This window comes from Diabrotica undecimpunctata, chromosome 5, assembly GCF_040954645.1.
Source record: "Diabrotica undecimpunctata isolate CICGRU chromosome 5, icDiaUnde3, whole genome shotgun sequence".
NCBI lineage: Eukaryota > Metazoa > Arthropoda > Insecta > Coleoptera > Chrysomelidae > Diabrotica > Diabrotica undecimpunctata.
Window position 1 is genome coordinate 109,921,844 of NC_092807.1, and position 19,679 is coordinate 109,941,522.

At 33.9% G+C, this 19,679-nt stretch overlaps 2 protein-coding genes across 2 annotated transcripts; both read right to left on the reverse strand.

The window, feature by feature from the left end:
* Positions 1 to 7,872: 7,872 nt before the first annotated feature.
* On the reverse strand, positions 7,873 to 8,838 carry LOC140442420 (uncharacterized). Its single transcript, XM_072533493.1, has one exon. The coding sequence runs from the start codon at positions 8,836 to 8,838 to the stop codon at positions 7,873 to 7,875; it is 966 nt and encodes a 321-aa protein (XP_072389594.1).
* Positions 8,839 to 9,503: 665 nt separating this feature from the next.
* Positions 9,504 to 13,139, reverse strand: LOC140442421 (uncharacterized). The gene has a single exon (XM_072533494.1). It carries the CDS (start codon positions 13,137 to 13,139, stop codon positions 9,504 to 9,506), a length of 3,636 nt encoding a protein of 1,211 aa, XP_072389595.1.
* Positions 13,140 to 19,679: the final 6,540 nt, after the last annotated feature.

Genomic DNA, 19,679 nt, shown 5'->3' on the forward strand with positions numbered 1-19,679 from the left:
TTTTTGACCCTATATGTTTGTTGAACTTTTTGCATTATACTTTCCCAGGAAATATTTTTTACTGTAGTTACTAGATTTTTTTACTTTCTTGTTTGATCTTGCATATGTTCGTCTATAATCTGGATCATTTGTTTGCAGCCACTTTTGATATGCTTATTTCTTGTTGTGTACTTTATTATCGATGTCATCTGTCCACCACAATGGAGTATTCTATTTTGTTCCTTTGGATCGTGCCAAACGCTACATAAGCTGATTCATTGATTTTATTTATTATCTCTTGGTAAGTGTTCTGGGCTTGGAGTAAGGAGTAGATCAGGCTTGGTAATTTTTGGCTAAGTCATATACAAAAATGGTGAGTCGTTTTACAGTGCGTCTATATTATATTTAACTGGATTCGTTTCCAGTGGTTTTGATTGTGCTGTTTGGTTTTCCTTTAAGTGTAGTGGTCACGGTCGATAGTTAAGGTAATATTTAATAATATTACTGCTTATATTTTAAATAGTTGATATTAAAGGTAAGGTGCAATTGAAATATATGAAGATGGAAATCCTTCTCTTCGTCAGGCATTTTTGCCGTTTAGAAGTGGATATTATCATAGCTATTTAAATTTTAGATACAGCTGCACGACATAGTTGGTTGAAGCTGCTGATTGGGGATTGTAGTTTCGCAACGATGGCATTTGTCTTCTCCTCATAATTCTTTTTCGTACAATGTTTGCTTTGTTCATAGCTTGATCATAAGTTGAATTCCCTTTCTTTTTTTATAGCTACATAAAAGACAAAACCACTGTTTTTGCAGGGGGGTAATGAAACTTAATATTGACTGATTGTGCTATATATTTAAATACAATGCTTGTAGCCGTCTTGTATATATATATATATATATATATATATATATATATATATATATATATATATATATATATATAATTATCTACTTTCCGACTCCCCGCTGTGAATATTTTTATTACAAATTGGGCTTGGAGTAAGTCTCTCAAATATATTGCGACGCCTACTTCAATTTTTACACTAATTATTGTACTTAACTAGTTATAAAAGATTATTTTTAATGTTTAGCTTTTAAATTTATCGCTACTTGTTATTCTATCTAAATAAAATTTGTTTGCAACAATTATTATTGGCTCTTTGTCATTCCATTACAAAAATTATTGTTCCAGATGACTATTTTGATACTCTACTTAGTAGGTATTTTATATTTATTGTTGAAAAGTTTAGATTAGTTCATTATATTATGTTATTATTATTAGTTTTGTATTGTTCATCATAGAGTGCAGTTGTTAACTATTATTGGTACATATTATTGTGACTAATAAACACTTCCTGAATTTACTTTAGTGTCTTTTATTTCCTTTACAATTATCATAACTTAGCTCGTATACCTATTAAATCACGAAAAAAGTAATTACGTAACCGATAATGGAGCCTTATAAATATCTTAAAGAATAAGAGCGTCAAAATAATTTACTACGTATTTCTAGATTCTTCTTCCTCTTATAGTGCCCTATCCAATTGGTGGATGTTAGCGACAATTCTGGCGTACTCCTCTCAGTCTTGTGTGGCTCTAAAGAGTGCATGGGCATCGAGGTTTGTCCAATCCCTTATGTTTTTAAACCATGAGTATTTCTTTCTTCCGATGCCTCGTTTTCCTTCTATTTTCCCTTCCATAATAAGCTTTAAGAACTGGTACTTGGAATGTCGAAATATATGACAAAGATAAGCAGTTTTTCTTCTTTTTATTATTGGCAGCAATCCTCGTTCTCTGCTCATTCGATTTAATACTTCGACATTTGTTGTGTGATCTGTCCAGGGAATTTAAGTAGTCTTCTAAATACCCACATTTACTACCCACATACCCACAAAGGCCTCCAATCGGTTCATCACATTGGCCTTAATGGTCCAGGTTTCTACACTATATAGCAGTATGGACTAAATGTAACATTTTTCAAAGCGATATCGAAGCGTTAAGTTAAGGCTGCTGTTGCTTAGCAAGGTTATCATATTAGTAAATGCTGTTCTGGCTTGCTCAATCCTGCTACGTATCTCTATGTCTGGATCTAGATCTTCAGTTATCCAACTTCCGAGATATCTAAACCTGGGGAGCTTTTGGGTGTTCTTATTGTTTACTCTTATATTTAATTGCATATTTCGTGTTCTGCTAACCACCACTAACTTCGTCTTGTCTATATTAATCTTCAAGCAAGTCGTTCTCCTTCAGTGTTTATTCTATCTATTAGTCGTTGTAGCGCTTCTTTGTTATCAGCTATTATGACTGATTCCTAGATTAAAAGGTTACAAAAAAAGCCTTTTATAAGAGATGACTTTCAATGAAAGATATTCAAATATAGGCTCAAAACTGTCTAAATAAACCTTCGTTTCTCAGACATTGAATGAGCACAACAGGCAAGCTATTGGCATCTTTTAAGATGTGCAGAAGACGTTAGATCAAGTCTGGCACGTAGAACTCATCGATAAACTTCACCAAGCCGCAGTGCACATTCCATTCCTGACAATAATCCAATCTTATCTTTCCGCTCGGACTATAAGAGTCAAAGTCGAAAAGCAATTATCCAACGCATTTACTCTATAACAACAACCTCCCAACCCCTTACAACTCATCTGAGAGTGTCGTGCTATACGCTGACGACACAGCCCTACTTGCCTCAGGTCCCCCCAGTCAAGTTACTCTTATACACAAGTATAAAACCTTTTTAAAACCAATTATCGAATACATGGCAAAAATATACACTCTTTTAAACAAAAGACAACTAAACCAAGTCATGGTCACTGAGAGGAAAATTCAGAAGAAAATCATGTGTAAAAGGTATGACTATGATAGAATACTCAATCTAACAAAGAGATACGTTCTTCCCAGAATGAACCGTTCGAACAACATTGCAAAGGAGGTTCTCAAAAAACCTTAAATTCCAGCCAGAATTCCAGAAACAAAAGTCCCATTCGTGCCAGCTTTGCTTCTAAATGTAGCAGGCAAGGAACTTCTTGATTAGTACTGGAACATCCCAATAGAATTCAGTCCAATGAATTATCGCACACTAGCCAAAAACTCTGATCAAAGAGCCGTTCCTAACATTTCCTAACTGTCTAAATAGTAGTTACATGGAATAATAAAGATATTAAATGATAAATGTAATCGTCCTTCTCCAACAAAGAAGTTAACATATAAACAAATCAAGTATTCTAAAACAACAGCAAAAATAAATATATCCTTCAGCCCCCTGACCGCATGCTCTTAATCTCAATATCCAACCCGAACAAAAAAAAAAGGCAGCATGCCATGAATAGGCGAAAGCCTTTCATAACGTTAGTCGTCGTAAAAGAAAAGGAATGAACTGGGTTAGCGGTGGACGGATCGATTTACATTCGATTCGGCACGGAACGGGAAGGGACTAATCAACACTTAGCCACGGAACGGGTATGTCTCACATCAACACTCTAAGACCTGCTTAGAACTGCCACTAAATCAATACTCTAGCAGAAGCGGTTGAAGAATAAGGCTATCTGCTACGTCAACTCCAACAAAGGATGGGGTTCTGACACCCGTACAATAACCAAATTTTTTCATGTTTTTTGTGGAGTCCAATGTACAGTCTTTTATGTGTTTTTTTTTTCAAAGAAATCTTAACCTAAAGACATAACTTTTCCACCAAAATGAGATCTCTCTATGTGGAAATGTACCACTTACATTAGTGGTACATTTCCACCAAAAGCAGTGGTAATTTTTAAAATTTGACCATAGCTCTGAGGATGTGTTTGTAAGCCGAAAGCGCTCAGTTAGGAAATAAATGTTTACACACTTCAAAAATACTTTTCTTTTCTATTCTTTGAGTTGGCATAAGTGTATACAAAAACATATTAGTCTTTTCATTTAATTCGAAAATAGCAAAAAACATTACAACCGTATTAAAATGTGCCTAGAGGGAGCAGCAACAGAAGCTTTTGGACACCAAATTCAGAAACAGAGACGTTAGTGGGATGAAGAAATAGAAAATAAAAGAATTGTTGCCTGACAAAAAAAGTGTAACATGATAAATTCTCATCTAGGAGGATGTAGATGTATAGAAAGTTGGTGAAAATTAAAACCAGTACGACAGGAAAAGAAAAACGATGTAATATCACCAATTACAACTGATAATTAGGACTAGTACTTCGAAAGACTTTTAAATGAAAATAGACCAGACTTCAAAGATAACAACAAAACCCATAATAGAAAAGAAAAAAAGATATAATATCACCAATTACAACTGATAATTAGGACGAGTACTTCGAAAAAATTTAAATGAAAATAGACCAGACTTCAAAGATAACAACAAAACCCATAATGTAAATAGCCTAGCCTCATTTATATGAATAACATCAAAAGAAGTAGAAGAGAAATGTAAATCTTTAAAAAATAACAAGGCACCTGATCCAGGAAACATCCCTGCTGAACTAATAAAATACAGGACAGCAAAATTATATGAAAGCCCAGCCCAACTTTTCTAAAGTTGGATTAACAGAGCGGAAATCCCAAAAGAATGGAAAAACGTCATTCATATCTACGATACACATCCGTTCTTGGAAGAGGCACATTAGGATCAGTGGCAATGTATCTGGTTAAAGCAAACACATTTTAAATACCTTAAGGCACAGATGTAGTATCTGAAGTTACAAATTCATATAAAGCATGACTTCTCTCTGTCTTCAGTCCTGACCCCCCGGAAAGAGTGTAGTGGTCATCGTGATGTCGTGTATTGTCCGTCTCCAAAGATCTCTATCTCTGAACATTTCTTAAAGGTACGAAGGAAAAGTAGGACATATTTCCGGAAATCATATAAGGTTCTCTGCGGAATGAAAACTTTGAAGATATATCCCTTTTAGCCTTGCTCAATACATGGGTCTTCACCAATACTAAATCTGATACTTGGAATGTCTGATATCTACGTTTACGATCAGCATATTGCTTCCTAACAGATTATTGCCACTCATGAGTGTCTCTGGCTTGACTTAAGGTATCAGCAAGTAAACGTAAGGCATAATCTGAGGTACGAAGTTATCACTTTCAATTACCTATGTATCAGAAAATAACGTGATAACCTTACCGATTCCTCTACATACTACTAACCAATTTGAGCCAATTAATGTTGCCGTTTATGGTCCCTCCTCAACCAAGTTCCAACAAGAAGTGAACAAATGGTGAAAAACTTATACAGCTCAAATAATTACACTCTACGATATTGCTGAGATATTTGCACTATTTTAAGGGGATGTGTAGGTTGGGGTGTGATTCTCGAGAAAGAAGGGTTTATTTCGTAACACACTTCACTGCAAATAGGTAGCAACGCACAGGTTGATGTAAATTATAGTAAAACACATTGCTTGATGTGGTGTATTCAGATGAATAAAATAAAACAATTAAAACTACATTATACATATACACACATGTTGATTGCTATTTAGACAATATGACAATATGGCAGACAACCGTTGACAGCATCCTACGTCACAATGGTTGACAGGGTTGCCAAGTATAATCTTGTTACATCCTCCCCCTTTGGATCAGACGTAGAAGATGACTGATACAAAACATGTATGGTTGTTGATTGTTGGCGAGGGCTTGGGACAAACCTCGGGCATCATTCATGGGCGTCTTGGTAACGCTTAGGACGGTGCTTGGAACGCCTGGGTCTCTGCACAGAACCATTACTCTTTGCAGGTAAAGAGGTACTTCTGGGGTTACGGGTTGTGGTTTCAGGTACACCAGAACTTGAGGATTTCTGCGTTGGCTTTAGGTGTCGTTTTGGGATAGCCCCTTTGGCTTTCTGCAACGTATTTGAAGGTCGTCCTCTACTACGTAACTCATGTAGAGGTGTTATAGGCGAATTGGAATCATCCTCCACAAAAGGATGGAGAGCAGATACATGGTACTTTCCAATTGCTATATACGGGTGCGTTACAGTTGCTAACTCGTACGAAGTAGGAGAAAGTTGGTTGAGGATAAGGTATGGGCCATCGCGACGCGGCGCAAATTTGGAAGCAGGTTTAAGGGGATGTGTAGGTTGGGGTGTGATTCTCGAGAAAGAAGGGTTTATTTCGTAACAACTTCACTGCAAATAGGTAGCAACGCACAGGTTGATGTATATTATAGTAAAACACATTGCTTGATGTGGTGTATTCAGATGAATAAAATAAAACAATTAAAACTACATTATACATATACACACATGTTGATTGCTATTTAGACAATATGACAATGACAATATGGCAGACAACCGTTGACAGCATCCTACGTCACAATGGTTGACAGGGTTGCCAAGTATAATAATCTTGTTACACTATTATATTTTATATGATTAGGGTTTTCAACGAAGTAGATTAATTGACAGCAGCCGTTACGGATACAGATCTAACAACTCTAGATAATGATCATCCAACAAAAATTGAAGTTAGATAATAAACAATTTGGATGGCATATCTTCTGAAATACCAACATCTATTTCTCATATTAAACAAAACTAATCAGACTGATAAAAATTGAGAAAAAAATTTAGGAATCTGGAAAAACGACTCTAAAAAACAAAAAAAATAATACAATATAATTAAAACAATTTAATTTATTAAGATTCAGACGAAACTATTCTAGTGTTGACAGGGCGGTATGATAGCTAAATGTATACTAGTACTTTGGTACTAGTAGTAGTAAAAGTAAAAAAATTACAAGTTTTACTTTTTTTAGGCAGGTTTTAGTAGGATATAATTATATTTATTATAAGGCCGGTTTTCACGCTACGTCTTATTGTACGTTTTGTTGGATAGGACAAATCCTATACAATAAAACGTGGCATGTAAACAGCAAAACGTAGGTCTTGTCGAATCGAAATGAAATCCAAAGTCAGATCGTAGAAATGATGGGAGAAGCATAGTTTTGCGAGAACTGATAGGATAAAACGTTACGTGAAAATACATGTTCAGACAAGTCGTCCGATCTTGACTTATTTGACGACTAGTTCCACTGCAGTTCGTTTCATTTTTCCCAAAAAAAAAAAGCCTAATAATGTCAGATTTGCGGCAATGCACCCACGATTTTCCCGGGGAATTTATTGAATTGTATAAAAGTTTTTAAGTAGTTATGTTTTAAAACCAAGTAGATTGCATTACAGGTTTCAGGAATTATTTGGCTTAACGCTGGTTTGGATATTATGATTGTGAACTCCAAGTCCTTGACGCTGCGTCCTATTGTAAGATATCTGAGAGTTGCTGTGAGTCATTCATGAGGTGTAATGGCTTTTCTCATGAGGTATCTTATTTCAATATGTATGGTGTTACCAACTCTAGCAATTGACAATAGGCTGAGGTGTCCATTCGCAAATAATTGCGCCAGTCATCTGGTTCGCCTCTCAGTTCTTTTAGTAACGAGACGTGGGAATACTGGCTTCTTTTTAGAAGCCCACTCTCCTGACCATCTTGTCTTTTACCTCCTCATCCCCTTTTTCCTCAGTCATAGTATCGTTATGTGTTTGAACTTGTGTGTGCTGGTAAATCTTGTTTCAGATTATTAATATCTGAGAAGAAATGGACTCGATTGATACTTTAAACTTTATTGTTCTTTACACTTACATCGGTAATAATTGACTGAGAGCCTGTTAAGGGCAACTGTCATACACTTGACCTTTGGCGGCGTTGCCAGTACAGTGTTGTCAGGTGCAGTACAAAAATTGAAAAGTAAAAATATACGAACATAACTCCCCCCTTTGAAGGGACTTCAAAGTAACATACAATGAAAGTAAATACACAATAGTAATACAAAAATAAAATCGAATTGTCTTTATTGGAATTTAATCACTAAAATAAAAAATTTTTAATTCACTGTGTCCTCCTCTATAGGCAAAGGACATAAATGTCTCACGGAACGGATCACAACTTTTGAAACTGTTTTCACTTCTGCCACTCGCGAAACTCCATCTTTTCCAGGGAACAAACGTAGAACTCTTCCCATTGGCCACTTGCCTGGAGGTTGTTGATCATTCTTGATTAATACTAGTGTACCAACAGCAATCGGAGTAGCCTGGTTTTTCCATTTATATTGAAAACGCAGTTGAGAAATGTATTCTTTTGTGAATCGTATCCAAAATTGTTGGTATAATTGTTGGACAGATTGTAGTCTAGACAGCCTGGTTGGCGGAGCTTCTGATACGTCAGGTTCAGGAAGCATTGTAATTGGACGACCAATTAAAAAATGTGATGGGGTAATGGGTTCTAGGTCATTAGGATCATTTGATAAGGAATACAGAGGTCTCGAATTTAAGATTCCCTCAATTTGAACAAGAAGCGTATTGAAGTTTTCATAAATTAAAATTCTATTTAACATTGTTCGCTTTAAAAAATGTTTTGTGCTTTTTACTGCTGCTTCCCATAGACCACCAAAGTTGGGAGAATATGGGGGTATAAAATGCCAATGAATATTGTCTTTTGACGCATATTGAGTAATAACATTTTCATTTTTTAACAAGAATATTCCAAATTCTTTTAATTCATTCCTCGCTCCAACAAATGTGCTACCGTTATCTGAATAGACATCTGAAGGTACTCCTCTTCGAGAAGTAAATCGTTTAAGACAAGATAAGAAACATTCTGTTGTTAAATTTGATACTAATTCTAAGTGAATTGCTTTTGTGCTAAAACAAACAAAAACACAAATGTAACACTTTAAAATTTTGCATCCTCGTCCTGCCTTATCCTTTAAAGGAAATGGTCCGGCATAATCAATGCCTGTAAATTGAAAAGGCAAGGAGGGTTTAATTCTATTATCTGGTAAACTAGACATTGGATATGTCGCAAAAGATGGATTAAATTTAAAACATGTAATACAATTTTTTGTTGTTTGCCTAGCTAAACTACGTCCACCTATTGGCCAATAAAATTGTCGTATGGATGCTAAGAGAAGTTGAGGGCCAGGATGTAATAAAACAGCATGTTTATGTTTAAAAATTAATTTTGTCAAATTGTGCTTTGAAGATAATAAATATGGATGATGTTTATATATTTCTAAGGAAGTAAATTTAAGCCTACCGCCCACACGAAGTAAACCTTGTTCATCAAGAAATGGTGATAGAAAACTCAGTTTGTGTTTTGGGGGTAATGATTTATTTTGTTCTATAATTTTTATTTCCTCTGCAAAGGATTCGAATTGTGCTAATTTTATTAATTTCAAATTAGCGTAATTTAATTCTTCAACTGATAGAGATCCATATTTTCTCTCAGATTTAGATTTCCTTAGATTGAAAATAAATCTTAGTATATAAGAAGTAATTCTTTGTAACTTTGTTAAATCTGAATAAGTTGTGAATAGAGTGAATTGATTCATAATTTTTGAAGTCAGTACCTTGTTAACTTTCTTTAACTCGGGCAATTCTATAATTTGATGAGTGTTTGAATTAACCAAGTGATCAATAGATTGATATAAAAAATCTGGTCCCATCCACCATAAGTTCATATTGATGAACTTATGGTGGATGGGACCACTAGGGGATGGATGGGGATGGGATGATTCACTATTCCTCGAGAAGCCAAATCAGCTGGATTCTCTTTAGTGCTAACATAAGACCACATAAAATTACTTGTAAGATTCTGAATCTTTGCTACACGATTTGAGACAAAGGTTTGTAACTGGTTTGGTTGTTTTTTGATCCAACATAAAACTATTTGAGAGTCAGACCACATATATACAGGTACAGTGGATGAGATTGCATTAATAGTTTGGTTTGTTAATTGAGCTCCAAGAAGAGCTGCACAAAGCTCCAGTCTTGGTATTGTAACCGACTTTAGGGGTGAAACTTTTGTTTTTGAACAAAGTAGTCTCACTGTATATGCTCCATCTGAATTGATGCTACGCATATAAAGACAACTAGCATATGCTTGTAATGAAGCATCACAGAAACAATGAATATCTACTAACTTGTGACTTGTACCTATTACAATTCTTGGAATTTTAAGTGTATTTAATTGTGACAATTGATTGTAAAATTGAAACCATTTGATATGTACATTTTCAGGAACTGGGTCATCCCAGGGTAGTTTAATTGACCATAAATGTTGAATAAGAATCTTTGAAATGATTATTACAGGACTAAGAAGACCCAATGGATCATATATTTGGGCAATAATAGAAAGTATTTGTCTTTTAGTAACAATTTTATCTAATGGAATGGTGGTGATCTTATATCTTAAAATATCTTGTTTGCTGTCCCATTGAGTACCTAAGGTTTTGAAACTTTCGGATTCTCCTATATCTAAAACTTTATTAGGAATATCAGTTAATTCAACTTTCTCTAAAACAGCAGAATTGTTTGAAACCCATTTTCTAAGTATAAAATTGGCAGATTTTAAAATGGATGAAATGTCATTACAACGTGTTTGTAACTCTTCAATATTATTAGATCCCGTCAAAAGGTCATCTACATAAAAATCATTGTGAATAGTCTTAGATGCAATTGGAAATATATTTTTATACTCTGTAGCTACTTGATTAAGACATTTTATTGCTAGATAGGGTGCAGATTTTGTCCCATATGTAACAGTATTGAGTTGATAAGAGGATAAATTGTCCTCAGGTTTGTTTCTCCAGATTATGCACTGCAATGGTCTGTGATCACTGTGCATTAGAATTTGTCTGTACATTTTAGATACATCTGCAGAAACAACATATTTGTACAATCTGAATCTAAGTGTAATATCAAAAATATTATTTAAGACCTTTGGTCCCATGTATTGCAAATCATTTAGAGACCACCCAGAACTAGTGGCACACGAGCCATCAAAAACAACTCTTATTTTTGATGTTATACTTCTTTCCTTTAATACAGCATGATGTGGTAAATAATAGTGTGAGCTTGTCAAATTATCTACTGAAATTTTAGTCATGTGACCTAATTGTATGTAGTCTTGAATAAATTGTTTGTATAAATTATAAAATATAGTATTTGATTTAAAACGTTTTTCTAAAGACAAGAAACGTTGAATTGCTTTCTCCTTTGAGTCACCTAGTAGTGTAGGAGATGATCTTAATGGAAATTTTACTATAAATTGTCCATTTTCATGGCGAGAAGTATCATTGTGAAATAACTCTTCACAATGCAGTTCATCGGTTGACATTTCAATAGAATTATCTAACTCATTAAGTTCCCAAAATTTTTTTAATTGATGATCTTCTGGTATAACAATGTCTTTTGAAAAATTGCAAATAGAATAATTACCTGAATTATTTATAGCACCAGAAACGATCCACCCTAACTTGGTATTTTGGAAAATTGGTTTATTTTTTCCTATAGTAATTTTTCCATCCAATATTAAGTCCCAAAATAGTGTAACTCCTATGAGCATATCAATCTCATTAGGTGAGTAAAATAGTGGATCTGAGAGCTTAATATTGTCTGGAATTTTAATATTTGTTACATTAACCTTTTCTGAAGGAATAGATGATGAAATCATAGGGGTTACATAGCAACACACATTACATTGAAAATTACTGACATTGGAGAATATGGTTAATGAAGTCTTTTTTGTCAATGTAGACATTACTTGATTTATGCCAATAATTGATAAATTTGCAGAAGATAATGGCACACCTATTTTCTTACAGAATGCTTCTGTTACTAGATTTGATTGTGCTCCAGAGTCCAATAAGGCTCTACCTACTTGAAACTTGCCACTACTGTCTCTAACCTTGAATGTTACTGTGGATAATAGAATTGATGCATTTATTATACCTTCTTCGATATTTATAGAACTTGGATTTGTTTGAAATAACACAGTAGACTGCTGACTTGTTTGATTACCTGTATTATTGTAACTACTACTTGTACTAGGTTGACTACTTGAATTATTGAATACTAAAGGTTCATTTGAATTGTTATTTTGTTGATTTGTAACATCATTATGAAGAAAAGTATTATGTTTTCGTCCACACTTTTTACAGAACCCTAAATTGCAAGTATTTTGAAAATGTCCAATGCGCAAACAGTTAGAACAAAGTTTTAACAGTTTTATTTTTTCCCATCGTTCATTCACATTTAGTTGCATAAACTTTTGACATGAATAAATAGAATGTTCACCCTTACAAAAATTGCATTTGAACTTATTAATAGCCAAATTTACATGAGAATGCATTTGTGTATCTTTTGTTTTATAGAATTGATTTGATGCTTTAGAAAATTGATTGAATTGAGGTTTCACATTTACTTCTTGTTGTGACTGCAAAATATCTTGTCTCTCTTTCAAAAAATCTAGAAATTCATTTAATGTAGGAAGCTCTGTTTTTGTATGAAATTCTTTCCATTTATGTTGATTAATATTATCTAATTTATGATAAATTATATGAATAATTGTCATATCCCAAAGTGACTCTTTTGTTATTTGCATGCTTTCAAGAGCGGATAAATGTATTGAAACTTCGTCTAATAAATGCCTGAATTGTAAAAATGTATTTTTATGCAAAGGAGTTATATTGATAACAGACTGAATATGAGTATCTACAAGGCATTTTCTCTTATCAAATTTATCACATAACATTTTCCATGCTCGTGGATAATCTTGTGTTTCCTCGCAACCCGATATGGCTCTTTTTGCATAGCCATCTAACGCAGCTTTGAGAAAATTGTATTTTTGGCTCTGATTAAGTGTTGTATTTTGATCAATAGTTGACATGAATGATTGTTTAAAGTCTAACCAGGTTTCGTATTCCCCATTAAAAACAGGAAGCTTAAGCTTAGGTAATAAAATATTTTGAAATGAATCATGCACTGGAACATTAGATTGAATAGGAGAATTTTTATTTTTATTTAGAATATCTTTTAAGAATGAAATAGCTGTAAAGTATTTAGATTCAAACGCGTTTCTTTCTGAAAATTGTGAAATTAAATCTTTTTCCTCGCATTTTTCTTCAATTTCAGTTTGTATAGTTTCAAATTGATTAATCAAATCCTTGCAATTTTCATACCGCGATTGAATGTTACATATATCTACTGAATTAGTTTCGTCTTGAATTGAACTAATATAGTTTTCTAAGATCGTTATTTTTTGTTTAATTGAGCCTCTATTTCTGATCAAAGTTTTCATGTCTTGAGCCATTATTTAAGAAATTAATGTATAATTTTTTACTGAACAATGTTTTGTTTTTATTCAAATTGAAACAATCTCAAAATCTTAGGTTAAAGTAAGGAATAAGGAAATGAAATTATGAAATAGGACTAACCTGAATTGTAGTTGTCTATTCTATGTAGACGTCTAGTTAAATGCAGGGCCATCTATTCCGAAGTGCAAAATCGCGTTGTCCTTGCGCAGCTACGTCACTTGCAGCGTAGTATTCACATTGCTCCTAATAGTATACATAAGCACTCGTAACTTAGTCATCCTAAATATGGATATTTTGCATATTATTTTACTTTCTTCATACATTTTAAATAAAAACAAAAGTTTATCATGTTTTATTAGTCAAATATGTCTAATTTTTATGCGAATTAAAACTAATAAGGTATTAATACAAAAAAATAGCTACTTATTTAGGTACCTACATACTTGCACTTTTTATAAACTTCTAAGGAACAAAATTTTTATATTGCACATAATTGGTAAATATATACTTAAATTTAAATACTTAAAACAACCGTCACTTACAGAAGTCAGATGCCAATTTTCAAAATAAATAACTATATATAAAGCAGTTTTTAAACAATTTAGTTTAAAAATATATAACTATATACATTATGCGATAGTTTTTTGTATTTTTCTTTTATTAGTACGTGCTAAAATAATTTTTTTATTAAAATCTTTTATACGGAAGTACATACGCGATCGAAAAAATATTTTCTTAGCATCTTCAGGACAATCAATATTAATACTTGCGGATAACAGACTTGAAATATATTGTTTGCCAGTAAATATGGTATCTCCATTTAAGTTTTGAAAAATTTGCTCTAGTTTTTCCAAATGAGCCATAAATTCGTTAGAAGGTTTACATAGTCCACCTTCTGTCAAATGATTGGTCCAGGTGTAAGACGTCGAACTTTGTTTAGTTAAATTTGGTAACTTGCCTTTAAGCTTGCTACAAATATATCCTCCTAAATGTTCTAGTCCATCATATCTTAAATCATCGAGTTCTTCAGAGAGGACTATATCATCTCCATCCGTGGGATTGGTGTCAATGATTGTTTTTTTTGAAGCAAGCTTTTCCACCATACTACCGCTCATAGTTAATGTAGGAGTACCATCGTCTTCTACATTACAGTAATCTGAAAAAGCACCTTCGTTTTTTCCCATTAAATAAGAACGCAGTCTGTATTTAAAATCTAAAGAAGTTGGATGATCGTTCAAACCACCTTTCGCTCTTATGACCCCAAAAAAATTCTCCAAGGGATCTTGGTTTAAGCGTCTCGTCAAAAGGTAGTTCATATTGTATCGTTTACCTACATCTTCAAGCAGCAACTGCAGAGCCTTGTTTGATATAAGAATACCTACAATGTTTTATAAAATGTAACAAATGTGTTTTTACTTTGATATATTGTGTTACCTTTTTGGAACGGAAGCAATGATTTCTTGCCTTTAACGCGCATTGTTGAAATCATGTCAGACATTCTTTTTAAAATATCATTTTGCTCTTCTAGCGCTAAACCGTAAGCCCGGTTTCTGGTTCGAGTGTCGCTCACAGGAACGCTTACATTAAAAACATCAAACCAGTCGTTCACCTATAACAAGTTAAAACAAATTTGTAATTAATGTTTACCTTACAAATTATAACACTTACTAATTTAAAAACATCTGCTAGTGGTGTCCAATTTGTGTCTTGATTAATGAGACCAAGCATGCCGCACCTACTAATAGCCTTCGATACCGTATGGGAGAATAATTTTGCGGCATATTTTACTCTCTGTCTATGAGCTCCTCTGACATTGAGCTTTTCTTTGTCTGTTTTGTGGGTAATTTTTAAATCAGAACCTGCTGTAGCATCAAGAACAGATTCAACACAGTCCTTATTCAGTTCTCTTCCATTAAAAATAAAACCTTCATCCACAAAATGATTTCTGATAAGCTTTAATAGGTGTGGCACGTCAGCAAAAACATAAACATTTTGACCATTGTGTGGGTTTTTAAAATAAGGTTTTGATTCTGTAATTTCCAATTCTGTGTGCAGTCCTCTATTTCCACCTCCCAAATCACAAAAATCACAAACCATGGCTAATACTTGGAAACCTAGAGAAAATTTATAAGTAAATATGAGTACTTAAATATGGTATGCTGGTACTCACCTGCTTCTTCTACAAATGTAATAATCTCAGATAGGATAGAAAAAGTCATTTTTGTGTCATAATTGTAATAGACAGGTTGTTTCCACTGTTTAAATAAACCTGTCAGCATTACGACTTGCACATACGCAAATGGCTGTAATACTTGGTCTTCCGATTTATCGTAGACATACTCTTTTTTTATTTTCATCTCATCAAATAATAAAGTACAAACTTTATCTTTCGTACTAAAGCTGGAGTATTCCACAATTTTAAAAGAGTTTTTTAATGTACCAGGCTGTATTTTAATGTTTTTTAACCAAGATTGCAGTGTAGATACTGCAGGATACGGAAAATTTCTTTTTATCATGAGTCTGTAAGCTCGAGGTCCAGCTGAATATAATGATATGGCTTTTGAAATTTCGGATATAGACCACAATATTCGTTTGTTATTTTTAATTTTTTTAATTTGATTTTTCGAAAAAATATTTTCTACGGCTGAAATAGTATTTTCCATTGCAGACACTTTTGCTGTTGCCACATTTAGTTGTTGCTTTAGAAGTGAAATTTCATTAATCAGTTCTTGATTCCGGTGTATTAGTGGTTCTGTTTGTGTGCTAAAAATATTTTGTTTTTAATATTTATTTATAATTACCATAAATTAAATAATAATTTTACTTTGGAGCACTATGACAGGCTCTATAGTTTTAAATTTTAAAGCATAAATTTTAGAAAAATTTTGCTACGTTTGCTACGGAAATTAAATAATAAAGATACAAACAAGCAATAAGTAAAAGATTTCTAAGAAGTTCTAAAGAAGCTTATATCTACAAAAACAATTACATATAATTACCTGCTTAATAATTCATCAACGACTTGTTTTCTTTGCCTTTTTTTTATTGCGCCATCGTGGCTTATCGTGGTAACCTCAAGTTTCATCATAGGCAAATTCCTGTTGGGTACAACATCGTTTTTCAAACCCCTATAATTTTTCGACCGATAATTCAGTAGTTGATGCTTAAGATTTACATAAAAGTCAGTCTCTGTAAAATGTTTTGAACAAATATAAGACGTCTTTGGGTTAAATTTATCTTTCCTACCGGTGGCGTGCACCCACTGTTTAATTAGATTTTCCTCTTTAGGGAAACGAAAAAACCTCGTGTCAAGACAAGGATTTCGCTTGCTCTGGTTATCAGAGGAACAGCCAAATACCGCACAACGCATATCGTAAAAATTAAAACTATTACTGTGAGAAAACTCCGAAATTTATAACTGCACTTCGGATGCTAGTTTCTGACTGACTACACTACGCTGCAACTGACGTCACTACCTGGCCGACGGTCATGCGACGTGCGCAATATGTTACCTCTGTAGTTTATTATACCATGAGTTAAATGTTTGTGAATACGTCACTTGTTTTTGAAGGTCACTGAATTGGTCGATTGTAATCCTTGGCTTCTTGGCGATGGCTGTGAGTGGCTGGCTGACTATAGATGTCCAGTTAAATTGTCACTGTAACGTCGCTTCTTCTTGATACTCGCTTGGTTGGGCAACTTTACCGGTTCTCTTGGCTGAACGCTGAAACTTGATTTGGAAACCACGCTGCTTTTGGCGCAATTTTTGTGAATAGATAATATTGATGATTATAACAAAATTGTTTTATATAATTGCTTCTCAGATATACGGAACGAAGGACCAAACTTGTTTGAACTTGTGTGTGCTGGTAAATCTTGTTTCAGATTATTAATATCTGAGAAGAAATGGACTCGATTGATACTTTAAACTTTATTGTTCTTTACACTTACATCGGTAATAATTGACTGAGAGCCTGTTAAGGGCAACTGTCATATACTTGACCTTTGGCGGCGTTGCCAGTACAGTGTTGTCAGGTGCAGTACAAAAATTGAAAAGTAAAAATATACGAACATTATGGTTAAAAAAATAAAAGAAAGCAGCCGTATTTCATCCATAAAAAAAATCACTAAACAAACTTCACACAACTCAACACTCTGAATTAGAAATGAGGTAGAAAACGGAAGGAAAAACGTAGTGTGTATACACTGGAAAAAACGTACATTTTGCCGTACGTTTTATATGACCCACAAAACGTACAATAAGACGTAGTGTGAAAACGGGCCTTTAAGATTGTTGTTCGAAATGTAAGTATTAGCAGTAAAAAAATAATAATAGATGGCTAATCATTTAGCACTTAGGAAATAATATGTTTTAGAAATTAATGTACTCATAAAACTTATCAGTGGAACTTTCTCATCAACGTAGTCCTTGATTATAGTTCCAAATGTAATACATACGTTGCGTTTGAATCTAAAAAAAACTTTTTGTCTTATTCACAATAAATAAATTTATTAAGGGCATAGGCGCAAAATGTTGCTTGTCAAAATGTTCAATGTGTTTTAAATGTATTAATTTTTCCTTATGTAAAAGAATTGTTTATTGCCGATTTAATTGTCCTAGTTCACCACTTGTTTTGCATCACGCCAATTTTCCCTAAAACCATAAGCTATGATATCCATTCCAGTTGCTGTCACGTGTCTAGTGGTGTCAGTTTTGTTAGAGACTCAGGAAAGTGCACCTTGAAAAAATATTTCAGAGTCTCTTGAAAATTTAGAGTGTATTCACCTGACTTATTTTGGAGCGAGGGAATACTTATCTAAGGGTCTTTTGAGAGAACTTTATAATATATCCTAGCAATAATATCCTAGGAATAATAATATATCCTAGCAATGCCTCCATGATTCTCTTTTTCCCTTTCTAAGTTGTTGTATATTCATTCCTTTTTTTGCAATAATCGCCACAGTTTGGTGTTTGTACTGCCCCAGGTCAGATGGTAGGCATTCATATCACAGCCAATGATTAATTGAAGTTCATCTTTCATGCAATCTCTCACTAACTGTTCCAACTCCCTTGATGGTTGTTCGGGATCATCATATGGGAGGTATACTGATCTGAGAACTATCTCCTTCATAACTCCTCCTTCTATAACCTTTATCTTTACTGTCGTTCAGTCTGTGGAACGCAGATCACAACCAGTCTTCTGCTCCTGATGGTTTCTTCTTAAGTTTTTTCCTGAGGGGCGCGGGTGACGACAATGGGGTGCTTGGGCATATTATTTGGATCAATTATATTTAAGTTTACTCCCTCCCACAGGCTCCCAATAGTCTTCACCACTTTGGTCGTCCATTTTTGTATACTCGTTAACACAGTTCACCCAAAAGGTCCCTTCGCTAAACGATGTTTTATGGAACTGCGGAAGTTCATTTTGACCTCAGATAGGAGCCTCATCAAGTGCTTGCTCCAGATTGTTAATGATCAAATTTGCTTGAACCCGTTTTAGTTGAGTATCAGGATGATGTCTGTGTGCTACCACCATTCTGAATACTTTTGTCAGGGTGCTTTATGACCTAGTCTGCTCGTTAGAGCCCCTTGGTTTCTTAACAACTCTGTTACGAGAGGTGTGATGGTATTCTTCCGAATGGAAGATTATTCGTCGGGTGTTGCTGATTTGGTTTTCTTGGGATTTGCTATGGTCCATGTCCCAGTAGCCATTTTTGCCTTTTTTCAAATCTTCCTTTGTTGAGCTCTATTGAGGCGTTATTTGAGGCTTACTTTTTTATTTTTATTTAAAAATCCGAAATTATACTTCACAATTTCGAATTTTCAAATTGTGAAAAATATTCCTTTGGTGTATGTGCTAAAAAGCAATTCTAGCGTATTAACAAGATCAGGAATTGTTTTTTATTTTGTTTTAATACTATTAGTTGTAGATTTCTACATATTTAAATTAAAAATTTGAATCATAATATTTTTTCTAAAAAGATTCATTTATTAAAAGTTGAAATAATATTTTATTTTCTTCAAAAAAATTTATAAAACGCAAAAATTTAATGATATTGACCGCTCCTTAGTGGTACAAATAAGGAACTAAATTCATGATCAACTTCTATTATTTTGTGTACAACCTTTACAGAAGCTAAAAAATGACAGTGAAAACATCCTTCTATATGCGTCTATATTCTTTGGTTCTAAGTAACCTATGTACCAAAGTATCTACCGGTGGACGTGCTCGAAGTATCATAAGTTCGCGCCCTTTATTCTTCATATTTGGCGACTACTGTATACTAGTTGTAGTACCAAGAAAGAACCGCATCGCAACCGTTGGCACTGTACTACGTGGACTGTGATTATTAGACAAACGGAACTGTTTTATGCCGTTTCATTCAAGTTGCCTAGTGGTTCCTGTGGGACGACGGGGGAAGAGTTATCTTGTGCATTATGCCTTGGATCACCAAAATCAACAATCAACAATAGGGGAGAGGCTTGTACCTTGTAACAATAGGAGAGAGGGCCAGCTTGTATCACGAGCCACCCC

What these genes read in the sequence shown, in the direction of transcription:
- LOC140442420 (XM_072533493.1), bottom strand. Translation starts at nt 8,838, where the DNA reads ATGTCTAGTTTACCAGATAATAGAATTAAACCCTCCTTGCCTTTTCAA.
- LOC140442421 (XM_072533494.1), bottom strand. Translation starts at nt 13,139, where the DNA reads ATGGCTCAAGACATGAAAACTTTGATCAGAAATAGAGGCTCAATTAAA.